Here is a 12,544-nt window from a genome sequence, read left to right as displayed (position 1 = left end):
TGATGATGCTGATGCGATGGATCTTGGTGAACATGAAGGATGATCCTTGCCGCGTTTCTGTAGGCCTTATCGTTTAGCTCGTGTCTATATGTTGCCTGTTTGGGTGCCCCTGGGGCAGTTTAAAACTCCTTTTGTTGTTATGATGTGTGCCGTTAGCAGTAGGCGGCGGCTGTGAGACTGTGTGGTTTGTTTTCTTTCTGTTCACGCCTGGACGTGCTATGTTTGTTTCGTTATCCTTGGGTAATGAAATCCGGCCTTAAGTGGTCGTTTGGAAAAAATATGTCTGGCGGTTGAGCCCCCCGATCTTCTTTGTAGAGAAGTATTGTGGATTGCACAACACCAATAGGGTCGGCTGCTCATATATATAGGCGGACACATGTATAATTACAGGTACAACCCTGACAAAACACGGAACCTATACCTAATACAATATGTTACTCAACACCCTCCCGCAGTCGAAGGGTCGGCACCGACACATAGACTGGAGCGAAACTCCGGAAAAGTCGTGGACGGCATTCCCTTCGTCATGATATCGGCAAACTGCTGAGATGTCGGTACGTGAAGAACTCGAACGTGACCGAGGGAAACTTGCTCACGAACAAAGTGGATGTCCAACTCGATGTGCTTGGTGCGCCGATGATGAACGGGGTTGGCGGAGAGGTAGACAGCCGACACGTTGTCGCAGAATATCACCGTAGCCTTGTCAACGGGACAAGAGAGCTCGGACAGAAGCTGACGAAGCCACGTGCACTTGGCCACAGCGTTAGCCACGGCGCGATACTCGGCCTCAGCACTGGAGCGAGACATGGTGGGCTGCCTCTTGGAGGACCAAGAGACGAGCGACGAGCCGAGGTAGACGCAGTAGCCACTCGTGGAGCGCCGCGTGTCCGGGCATCCCGCCCAGTCCGCGTCCGAGTAGGCAACGAGGTCGGTCGACGTCGAGGGCGAAGCATGCAGCGACAGACCATAGCCCATAGTACCACAGACGTAGCGTAGAATCCGCTTCACCGCGGCCCAATGAGCATCCCGAGGAGCATGCATATGCAAGCACACCTGCTGCACAGCGTACTGGAGCTCCGGACGTGTCAACGTCAAGTACTGGAGGGCACCGACGATGGAGCGGTAGAACGGCACGTCAGACGCCAGCGACCCATCACTGGCGGAGAGCTTGGCCTTCGTGTCGACAGGAGTAGGTGCAGAGTTGCAGTTAAGCATTCCTGCACGCTCGAGAAGCTCGTGGGCATACTTCCGCTGATGAAGGAAGAACCCGTCCGCACGCCGGACAACCTCGATGCCGAGGAAGTAATGGAGCGGGCCAAGGTCCTTCAACGCGAACTCAGCGCGAAGACTGTCGGTGAGCTGTCGAAGAAGACCAGCGGTGGAGGCCGTCAATATGATGTCGTCGACGTACAGCAGCAGGTAGGCCATGTCGTTGCCGGTCCGGTAGATGAACAACGATGCATCGGAACGCGTGGAGCGGAAACCAAGCTGATGCAGGAAGCCGACGATGCGCTGGTACCAGGCGCGGGGTGCCTGCTTCAGTCCATACAAGGACCGAGAGAGCAAGCACACGTCATCAGGGCGCTCGGTGTCGACGAAGCCGATGGGCTGCTGGCAGTATACCTGCTCCTGCAGATGGCCATGAAGGAAGGCGTTGGAGACATCCATCTGATGCACCGGCCAAGCGCGAGAGGCGGCAAGGTGCAACACCGTGCGGATCGTGCCCGGTTTGACAACCGGGGCAAACGTATCCGTGAAGTCGACGCCAGCGCGTTGCCGAAAACCGCGCACGACCCAGTGCTCCTTGTAGCGCTCGAGAGTACCGTCGGAGCCGAGCTTGTCTTGAAGACCCATTTGCCGGTGATGACGTTGGCGCGAGGGGGCCGGGGAACCAGCTCCCAGGTCCGGTTGCGCTGCAGCGCATCGTACTCCTCCTGCATGGCAGCGCGCCAATGCGGGTCGCGCAAGGTGGCGCGAGCCGAGGTGGGCACCGGCGAGAGGACGGAGGAGGACGCATCCGAGGTCGCCGGGCCGGTCGCGGAGCCGGTTGGACCGGCCTGCTGGCCGGACGGGCCGTCCGGGGAACCGGTTTGACCGGGCGGCCGACCGAGCGAGGGAGCGGAGGCCCCTGGACACATCCCCGGTTGGCACCGGTCTGAGAGCCGGTTTTGACCGGGCTGGCCGGTCGCCTGGACGGTTCGACCGGGTGCTGGGCTGGGTCGGCGGCTGGGAGGCACGCCGCCGTCGTGCGGCAGACAGCTGCCGCCCGGCCCGAGAAGGCGTACGCGGCGGACGGGGACGCCGTGCAGACGTACTGGTCGGCGGGGTAGCGTGTAGACGGCCGCTGTATGCCCGCACGTGCGCCCAAGGAGGGGCGGCGGCTAGGGCTAGGGAGGGGAGGGGCCGGCGGCGCGCAAGGGGGGGGGGGCGGCGGCTAGGTCAGGGCCGGAGGGCCTCTGATACCATGTAGAGAAGTATTGAGGATTGCACAGCACCAATAGGGCCGGCTGCTCATATATATATAGGCGGACACATGTACAACCCTGACAAAACAAGGGGACCTATACCTTGTACAATATGTTACTCAACATTCTTCACCGTGCCGTCGTTGAGGCTGTACACTCCGACGGCCAGAACCTTGAAGCTGCACACCACGGCATCGTCAACAACATGCCTGTCCCACTCGTCGTCATCATCGCTGTAATCCATATCCTTCTCGCGCTGCGCAGCGCCGCCTCCCAGAGCTCGTCGTCTGAGTAGTACACACAGCCGGCTTCAATGTCCGTGCGGCCCACCGTGGACATGCACAGCGAGTTGTTCACCCCGACGAACAGTGCGGCATTGCCGATGGCCCTCGTCTCCTTCCACTGCCCGCCGTCGCCGAGGACGTGCACCTTGAACGCCCACCTTCGCATGTCCAACCAGCGGTGCCACTCATGCTTGGCCACCTGGATCTTGATGTGCTTGATTACCACCATCAACCTCCCGTCCGGCGCCGCCGCGAGGTATTTGCGTGGTGACTTCCTTTCTTTTCCTCCGATGTTGCCAACGATTGTCAGCAGCCTTGGCGCGACGGCCGTGCTCCTGTATGCGCCGGACTCCGCGTCGCATTCCCACGCCTCCACGACGCCCGTGTACGAGACGGAGTGGAACCGGCCGTCGTGGAGGATTACGTCCTCCACGCTGTCCCGCGACGGCGCCAGCCTCCACGTGGTGACGTACTCCGCCCTGGCAAAGGCCGGGGTGCTGAATTTTCGGTTCAGGATCAGCATCGCGGCGTGGCTCCGCGGGCGGTGCCCGATGGCGAGGATGACCTTCCGGTAGAACCGCGTGCCCATATCCCAGCCGTGGAACGTGGTCCTCCCGTCCCGCTCAGGCCCGCAGCCGTCGTCCGGGAGCTGCGGCCCGCCGCCAAACCGGGCGGTCAGGAAGCGCTCGATCCATACTTTGAACGACCAAAGGTCGTCCGTGCGGGCCAAGAACACGCCCATGGTGTTGATGTCTGGGTACGCGCACTGCTCGCCGGTGGCGGGGTTGACGACGTAAATCTGGCCCGAGTCGTCGGCCGTGCCAAGCCAGCCCCGGGAGGAGCCGATGACAAAGGTGGCCGCGCATCGTGGGGTCCGAGGCGCGCACGGTGGCGGCCCGGCGGTCGGCGAAGGAAAACAGCGTGTCGGTCGCCGAGTCCTTGTTCTTCTCGCCGGTGAGGAGGAGCCATGGCACGGGCCATATACACTCTGAAAGAGCTGAAGACGTGCCGCCGTTCTCACCCCTACCTCATTGAAATCGGGCAAAGCATATTGTAGTAGAGCTTAGCGACGCCGTTGTAGACAACAAATGTTTTCCACCTGTGCAAGTTAATGGATGTATTCCTATGTATCGACCAAACACATCGAGGCTAATCCAACACAGCAAGGCACATGCTTAAGGCCGACATTGATCTACACCATTTCTTGCAATCGAATACGCTAATTTTCGTCAATGATCTGATCACATATTTGATGGGAATCCCCGAACTCGGAGGAACTAATTGGGAACGCCCCCAATGGGGAAGCTGGGATGACGTCCTTCACGCTCGCTCTGACCTAGGGAAAGACTTGGGGGTTTCACTTGGAGGTCTTGAGGCTCAAAAGACAAGGGAGGTGAAAGGGCTCCTTAACGATGCCTCCATGGAGTGGAAGTGCATTCTAAGATTTTGTGATACTACAATCATCTCTCTCATCTATCTATGATACTCCACTACAATCATATCTCTCATCTTTAATTGCACTACCATATCAGTTTTTTGCATGCACGAGATGCATGATACTACCTATGATACTCTCATTGTGGGTAGTCTTACTTGCATGTGTTTCCTACCCATCTAATGGAATGTTCTCATCAGGGTAGGTTCACGTGGCCCTAAGGTGAGACCACAAGAAGGTGCCCTTGTTCACACACACAAAAAAACATAGAAAATATAATCATATTGCAATAGCAAAGAACAAAATGTGCAGTTGATAGATGCATAATATCTCTGGAATCTAAAGAAGGCATATGTTTTGGCACATGGGAGCATATGCTCCCTTTATTTTGAAATGCATGTTACACATATTTTGAAATCTGCAAAAAATCGAAACGAAAAATTTGCACGCACATCTTCACGTGCTACACACTCGCCAAGTCATTTCATGAAAAATCGACTTGTCGCGTGTAAAAATAACAAAATTCAATGCTAAAAATAAAGCTTTCCAGAAGATAAATTTTATCTTTTTTACATAAACCATAAGAAATATTGGTTTCCCGCGAAACCTGACGAACCCACATATATCATGGAGTATATATAAGTAAACAAACTGTATAGAGTAGCATTTTATCCAACCCATTGAGACACTTTCCATGTGGTTTGTATCAATGGCAGATGATGCTTCCGTTGAAGCAAGAATGCAAACTAGATGTTTGTACATGCATATCTAGAGAAGTTAATCGAATATATATAGTTGCTGCTCCGGTGTGATGATCCCTTGAGATTTTATAGCACGATAACTTCTCGCTTTTCTACTACAATAAGATCAACTTCGGTAAATTTTGTATGGCTTCGGCAATGGAGCGACGAAGATGGTGGTGTGTCTTCTGCTCATGCTAGTGTCACTAGTCGTCGATAGGTGGTCTGAAGTTTTATTTATACTAATTCTTAGTACTTTTAGATTCTTCATGCTACTACGAATGAATATCAATCCTTTGCTGACGCTTGGGGTCTGGGGACGCGTAACGTCAGAGGCTCATTATCCGTTCAGGCTGTTGGCTTCAGAGGGAATTCACCGCATCCCTCCGTCAAGTGACAGGGTCCGCACGGTGACTTTCAGATTTTATCCGCAGGTAACTTTTAGTTTGACGGCGGGAACGGTGAAAAATCGGTTACAGCCTCGCCAACCTGGCACTGCAGAGGCTACGGAGTATTTCAGATCGCCCGGCCTCGTAACCTCGGAACCCGGAAGAGAGAGATGGCGGCGGAGGTGTGGGAGACGGCGTTCCCGGAGCGAGTGGGGGAGGTCGCCGGGAAGACCGCCGCCGACGCGCAGGAGGGGCGCCTGGCGGCGGCAGCGGTGCACGCGGCGATCGGCGGCGGCGCATCCACCACCGAGCGGCGCGCTATGATCGTCCGGCTCGCGGAGGAGGCGCTCGGGCGCGCGGCCAAGGACCTCGCCGTCTCCAAGTCCGCGCTGCTGGATGGCGCTGCAGGCCAGGACGCGAGGCTGCGCGCCGGGGAAGCGTGCGACGCCTTGGAGCTGTGCTGCGACCGCCTGCTGCTTGTCGACCTCCTGCTGGACCCTACGACGGGTGGCCCTCTTCCTGGCGCGGACGACGACGGCTTCACCGACGGCGACCGCGACGTGAGGCTCCGTGCCGCAACCCTGGAGAAGGCGATGGAGATGGCGGACGACTGCGCCTCGCTGGTCCGCCGCGCACGCCAGGATGCGTCAGGCGATGGAGCCGTGCTCTGATTGATCTCTACTTCCTGGTCCGTCGCTTGGTTCTTGACCTCCGTTAGAAGATCTCTTGTGTGTTTTTCTTGCAGGCTGTTGCGTTAATTCTCGCGTCGTGACGGACTATGATCGATTGCAACTGCTATCTGTCAGATTCTACAGTACGATCGATGCCTAGCTAATGGTTTTGTTGGTTCATATGTGTGGTTTTGTTAGTATTACCAGGACTAATAGTGGTATGCTTCAAGAACATGAACATAGATGTTCTTATCAGCTGCTCAATTCTGCTTGAATTGTATTTCGCTTGGTTTTTTTATCTCCATAGGAAGATCTTGTGTGCTCTTACAGGTCGTTCTGTACGTCTGTTCCGGCCTGCATAGTACAGTACGTGATGAGACTACAGAAAAGTACTGCTAGTATGAACGATGCCAACCTAATGGTTATGTTGGTCGATTTGAATGGTTTTGTTAGCATTACCAGCAGGATTAGTAGATTCGTACTTCAAGAATCAAGAACAGGAACGGAGATGTTCCTATCACTTGGTCAGCTATGTTGCTTGAGTTGGATTTCGCGAACAAGCAAGGAGGGGCGAATCCTATTCTCCGCTCATTGTGTGCGCGATTCTGCTACGCAGACCCCCTAGGGCATATGGGTCAGTCCTAGCTTCGACTGCCTCGCTATGTTTCGTCTCGTGGGGCAAGAGAGTGTGTTGTCGGTTACTTCATTCTTCCCTTTTCCGCACTTCACATTCATTCCCCTGGTTCTAGTTCTCCTGCTTTGTGTGGTCGTCATGTCGGTGCGTTGCAGCCGATGGTATGTGCACCCCTCGTCGTTCCCCGTCTCCCATCCTACAGTTCCTCCAATTTCGAACAATTTCCAAATTTGAATATTTTTGAAAAAACCTAACCGCACCAAAAAAAAACACAGAGAAAACCGCTACATAAAACAGGAAGAACCATGAATAACCTGCGGAATGGGCTGGTCCACGACACCACGGGGTGCGCGGTGCCGACCATCTACTACGTGTTAGGCGGCTATAGAATTTCCGGAAAGCTTCGGGTTCCATTATCTTGTCCATGGCTTATGACATAATCACTTTCCAAACCTCTCGTGAGTCGAAGGCTCCCCGAGGTGCCCTCCGTCTTTGCCCAGCATCACCGCATCCATTCCATGGTGGACCACCGGTGAGGACAACCCGACCCATCCAGGCCCAGATGGGGCCTGCAGGGCCCAGATATAAATTTTCCTAACCAAATTCAAAATACACACATAGAAAGAAAAAAAAGACAGATTGCAGTGTAAATACTGTCATTTTCTGTTATTGTCTTCGGTGATACTATTCATGCTGGATTAGGTTTTTTTTTGTTTCTCTCCGTGTATTTTAAATTTGGCTCCACAAATTTATGGATCGTAAACGCACATCTTGTGAGCATCCACGTTTATTTTACTTTTTTGAAACTTGCAAATATAAATTTTAAAAAATTAAAAAAATCATGAGTTATGCTGTCAAAATATTAGGAACTGATAAATGATCGGTGGCTGCCTTTTTCAATATCTAGAAACTGGTGCATACATGTTAAAGCAAAGTTGGACAGTCCAGACCTACTCTTTCCGTTTCAAAATTAAAGTTAATTGACTGAGCTTAGTCTAGATACACATGTATCCACACACTAAATCACTTATATATATGTGTGTTTATCTAGATAAAGTTAAGCCAACTAATTTAGAATTGAGGGAGTAGACCCAAGCCCGTATATGTGGAATTAGCAATGTTGGAATGGTGATCGGTGTCTACAAATCTGAACCTACAATAATATGTTACAATCGAAATGTTACAATGGAGTACAACCAATCTCTTTCTTTCACTCAATTCTTCTTAACCTACAACAGTTCAAAAAACAAAAGTTCTTCTTAACCTGCAAACGAATGCTACATTGCATAGATCGATCAATGCCGGCCCAGCACTACCGCTGCAGCAGTTGGAGCAGGAGCAACGCCAATGGCGCCGCACCTAACTGCACCGAGGCTGCCGCCACCGCTGCTGCTCCTCCGGCCGTAACGTCGCCGGTGGCCATGTTGGCGAGCCAGGAGTCGTCTCTTCTACTGCCTAGGAACACGCCCTGCCCTTGGATGCTGCCACCGATGCTGGCCTCGCCGCCCATCGGCATCGGCGTGCTGCCAGGGATGGCGTCCGTGAATGTCATGCCCGGCATCATAGCCGGCATCTCTGTGCCAGGCACCGTCGTTGGCGTCGTGGCGGCCGCACCAGGCGTCGTCGTCGGAGTTGCTGTTCCTGGAACCGTTGTCGGCGTGGTGGCCGTCGCGCCGGGCACCGCCGTTGATTTCTGGCTGCTCACGTGACAAAAGACAAAGCAAGGTGGCATCGGTCAGATCACAGCGAATTGGTGAATCGGTAGCCAAGGGCAAAACTAACGACAAACAGTGCTTTGTCTTGCCATTCCGGCCGTTTTCTTATCTCCACGATATTTTGCAAGAGATCTCGTCATTTTCCATGCTATCATTTATTTTCTTAAATCTTCTACTAGCACTACTTAAGGTTTAAAATAACACGCTATGAACTATAGCGTATCTCGAAAGTCCGCAAAGTTTTAGCAATTTTTCGTGCTATGGTGTCATTTGCGAAATAGTATGCTATACTGCGCTAAACTTAGTGTTTGCACACTAGTTTTTTTCAGCCTATTGTTGTTTCAAGGTCCTGAGTATTCCTCCTGAAAAAGAATTTGCTTTCTATGTTGATAAACTGCAATATAGTTTCGTTTCCGGATCGGAAGAAAATCCCTCAAATGTTGGTGATTCTTTCATAAATAATTTACACTATGTTGTTGGCTTGTCTAAGGTTGATGTTAGGATTCTAATTTTTTTTTTGGAAAAACTATTTTTATGTGGTTTTAAATATATGGTTCTGTCACTTGTGGATTATCCTTCAATTTTAATGAATTATTTTATTTTAAGCTATATGTGACTTTGTTTTAAAACACTATTTAAAATACAGAACTGTACAACATTATATAGCTTTTGCAGTAGGCCACCACAATTTTAGCACACTATTTTACACCTTGGTACCACTAATAGTATTTATTAATTTTATAAGCACACAAGAAATTACGGAAATCGAATTTAACCCCAGGATGCATATGCTTCCTTAACCTAAAAAATACACTTCTAATTGTTAAAACATTTCGCAAGTACATCTTGACAACCTATTTTTGTTCGTACAGTTTCGCGAAGAATCAACCTTTTCTATGATCCATGTAAAAAAGACAACTCGTTTTTTCATGAAAATACTTTGTGCACATGTACATGTGAAGATGTACACGCAAACTTTTTGTTTCAATTTTTAATATTTTCAATATATCAAAGATGCATTTTAAATAAGAAAGCATATACAACTAAGAGCCAAAATATCAATCTAGTAGAGTGTTGTGAAAAGGCAGGCGTCTATCGCATGTTTCTCACACACGGAAAGGCAGTGGCTGGCAAGCAAAACCGTAGTATTTCCATATGTGGGCTTCAGATCTATGGCATCAGATCTACCCCGCTTCACAAGACAAGAAACCCAAGATCCAGACTTGCACTGTTGCACATCGAAAACAGGTTGGGTAATGGAGTGCTGAGGTAATGCAGTGCTCAGCTGAGACAGAGACTGACCTCGGTGTTGCACCGGCAGGGCAGAATGTGACGGTGTAATCGGGGCCGCCGGCGCAGGTGAAAGTGGAGGTTGGGTCGTCGAAGGCGTAGCTGTAGGAGCGCGGGCAGGCCATCTTGAAGACCTGCGAGTATGAGGTCGGCCCGCAGGTGGCCGGGCTGGCGTGCGCTCCGCTGCAGCAGAACTCCTCCCGCCCGAACGCGTCGCACGCGCTCCGGCACGCGGCGCCGCCGCCGGACCGGAGCTCGAGCGGGCACATCGCGTTCAGGTCCGCGGCGCACCCGGCCGCCGCGCACGAGCCGGCGGACGGCTGCACCAGCACGGGCAGGTTGTACCCGTCCACGAGGCTGACGTCGTAGAAGTCCAGCCCGGCGCCGCCCCCGCCGAGCGTGAACTCGGCCAGCGTGGCGGGGGGCGCCGCGCCGGCGCCCGCGCACTCGGCCGTGCCGGAGCCGCAGTCCCCCGTGGCGCACACGAGGCGCCCCGTGGCGGGGTCATGGGCGCAGCCGGTGCGCGCCCAGAGGCGGCCGGACCAGGACGACGGGGCCGGCACGGCGAGCGAGGCGCCCGGCGGGAGCTCGAACCCCGTGGTGCCTAGCCGTGCCGTGCCGGCGTTGGACAGGACGCCCGGCCACACCGTCTCCCCGCACCGGTTCACGAACGTGAACGTCGCCGCTTCCCCCTCTGGACACAAGCAAGAAACAAGAAATGATTCATCAAGCAAACAAAAGAGTAGAAGCATTGCAATGTGCCCCCAAATTATTTACCTCTCCAAATCAAGAAGAGCAGGATAATGGCAATGCCTCTCCGCAACCCCATGGAGGGATAGCTGGCTGCTGAGCAGCAAGGTCGGGCAATGGCAGAGCAGAGCAGTCACTCTTCAGTGCCGTCTTCACTGGTGGTTCACAGTGGATTTGGAGAAGATGGTATACTAGAAAGCAGATCGAAAGAAAGAGAGAGGTGGAGGAGGGGAATCTTTGGCATGGGTCATACAAGCAGACGGCAGCAATTTCACTGCACCTCGCTTTTAGCTTTGTCTGGATCCTGCCTGTTTCATGGATAGACGAGAAAGCTCCTTATAGAATGATTATGCCAGTAATGTCGAGTTCAGAATGGTGTCCATCCATGCCCTATCCATCCCTCCGTACGTGCAAGGTAGATCTCCCTCGAGTGACTCGGACAACGGGCAATGGTCACGGCTTTGTCGATGAGCCAGGCCACGTACCGGACCAGGCGTGAACAGTGTCGTCGTGGGGGTGCACGAGCAGCACCGTAGAGGAGGTGGGCACCATCCTGCTGGGATCTGTCGAGTACCTAGTGGGCGTCGGCGTGTGGAGCTCGCGGAATGCAAATGGCAGCTGCAGAGGGGATCAGCAAGGTGACATTAGGGCATCTCCAACCGGCTGACCCAAACGGACGCGTTGGGCCGTCCGTTTTGGGCTGTTTGGGTGGCCAAGCGGACACCCGGACAGCGGCCCGCGTCCGCGTGTCCGTTTGGGTCGCGCGCTGCGCCCAACGCGCGGACGCATCGCAAAAAACGTAGAAACAGGAAAACAAAAAAAATACGAATTTAAACGAAATTATATTAAACATATGCCCTATTTTGGGCAAATTTGTACATAGCCCTATTTTGGGTAAATCTATACCTAATAATAAAGGGAAAAGGGTTTCCGTGGTTTGGTCCGTCGTATATGCGCTTTCGTCCAACCTTAAATACGCCTTAGTCGACCGTGCCCAAAGTATTTTGCGTGCATGGTCAGAGTCCTATAGCCTGTTGAGTCTGTCGCCTTTACTTGGCTTGGCCGAATCACATCGCTCGCCGTAGGAGCCGTACGAGGAGAAAACTCCTGGTTCCTTACATCTACTTAGTCCCGTCTATTTAGTCTCCGTGAAGAAAACAACTCCGTATCGATCGGGTATAGGTTTTCCTGCGCGCACGTTTCCTGCTTCCTCCCGCCCCCGGTTCTCTATATATACACGTGAGTTTAGGATTTGATCAAGAGATCCACCGCCAGGAAAACTACCCAATGCCTGCCCTAACCCACGTCCATTCTTGCAAAAAAAAAAAAAAACCCACGTCCATTGATCGAACAAGCGGACGATTGCTGCAGATATTCGTCCATTGGCCGAGCGTCAGCGCTGTGCGGGGCACCTTGAAGCTCGCCCGGTCCGACGGTCCACCGTCGCCACCTGCCGGCCGCCTGTCTGTGGCGTCAGGTGAGGTCTACCAGGCGCAGGAGGAGTGGCGGCCACCATCAAGCACGTCATGCACCCTGCGTTCTCCCCCCCAAGCCCCAAGCCGGAGTGGCGAGCCTCATGAACAAATCTGTCATGACCAACAAGGAGTACTGAGCGTTTAGCCACGCTGCCTTGCCCCACCATGACTTTCCACACTCCCAACGCGAGAGTAGCAGTAATAACAAGATTGTCGTTGTCGAGAAAACCAACAACGCTACAGGAAAAGGATACATCCCAACAACGAGGATTGCACGAGCGGAACCGGTGACATACTCTACAATGAAGGCACCTCAAGAGGGAGAGTGGCCGATCGCGACTGACTACTGGAACGCCACCTCGGATCTCTCGTCGTTGGCCAACTGCAAGCAGCTGGCATTCATGATTGCTAACCGTGGTAGCCTCACGAGGTGAAGTTATCGCTTAGCTTATCAGAAGCTCAAGCCGCAGGATCCAATTGCGATCATTGGCATAGGGCGGCTCCGGTGCCTCAGCCATACGGGCAGCGATACTTTTATCGACCAGTCTAGATCTATGTTGGCGCTAAGCTAGCAAGAGTTTTGATTATTGCTCTCTGTCCGTCTTTATAGTTGTGGTCAATTAATTTAATGTCTTGTGCTGCATAAAGTTTTCATATGGACAATCAGTGGCATTAATGTCCCTCAGTTGAAGCTGG

General features: G+C 52.8%; 2 protein-coding genes across 2 annotated transcripts; both read right to left on the bottom strand.

Annotated features, from left to right (window-relative positions):
* Window positions 1–384: 384 nt before the first annotated feature.
* Window positions 385–1,854, bottom strand: LOC127328801 (uncharacterized mitochondrial protein AtMg00810-like). Its single transcript, XM_051355373.1, has 2 exons — window positions 738–1,854; window positions 385–398 (listed from the first exon to the last, which is right to left on the bottom strand). The coding sequence occupies exons 1-2, from the start codon at window positions 1,852–1,854 to the stop codon at window positions 385–387; spliced, it is 1,131 nt and encodes a 376-aa protein (XP_051211333.1).
* Window positions 1,855–7,704: 5,850 nt separating this feature from the next.
* LOC127343292 (thaumatin-like protein 1) lies at window positions 7,705–10,800 on the bottom strand. The gene is made up of 3 exons (XM_051369413.2): window positions 10,401–10,800; window positions 9,636–10,317; window positions 7,705–8,315 (listed from the first exon to the last, which is right to left on the bottom strand). The coding sequence occupies exons 1-3, from the start codon at window positions 10,450–10,452 to the stop codon at window positions 7,931–7,933; spliced, it is 1,119 nt and encodes a 372-aa protein (XP_051225373.1). The 5' UTR covers window positions 10,453–10,800; the 3' UTR covers window positions 7,705–7,930.
* Between the last annotated feature and the right edge of the window lie 1,744 nt (window positions 10,801–12,544).

This window comes from Lolium perenne, chromosome 1 (genome assembly GCF_019359855.2).
Source record: "Lolium perenne isolate Kyuss_39 chromosome 1, Kyuss_2.0, whole genome shotgun sequence".
Lineage (NCBI taxonomy): Eukaryota > Viridiplantae > Streptophyta > Magnoliopsida > Poales > Poaceae > Lolium > Lolium perenne.
Note: the sequence above shows the minus strand (reverse complement) of the source record. Positions and strands in the feature narration are given on the sequence as shown.

Excerpts from the sequence above, each read along its gene's own strand:
- LOC127328801 (XM_051355373.1), bottom strand. The coding sequence starts at position 1,854 with ATGGGTCTTCAAGACAAGCTCGGCTCCGACGGTACTCTCGAGCGCTAC.
- LOC127343292 (XM_051369413.2), bottom strand. The coding sequence starts at position 10,452 with ATGGGGTTGCGGAGAGGCATTGCCATTATCCTGCTCTTCTTGATTTGG. Across the intron at positions 10,318-10,400 it reads GCTCTTCTTGATTTGGAGAG|AGGGGGAAGCGGCGACGTTC; the intron begins GTAAATAATTTG and ends GCTTGTGTCCAG. Across the intron at positions 8,316-9,635 it reads CCTGCCGGTGCAACACCGAG|CCAGAAATCAACGGCGGTGC; the intron begins GTCAGTCTCTGT and ends TCACGTGAGCAG.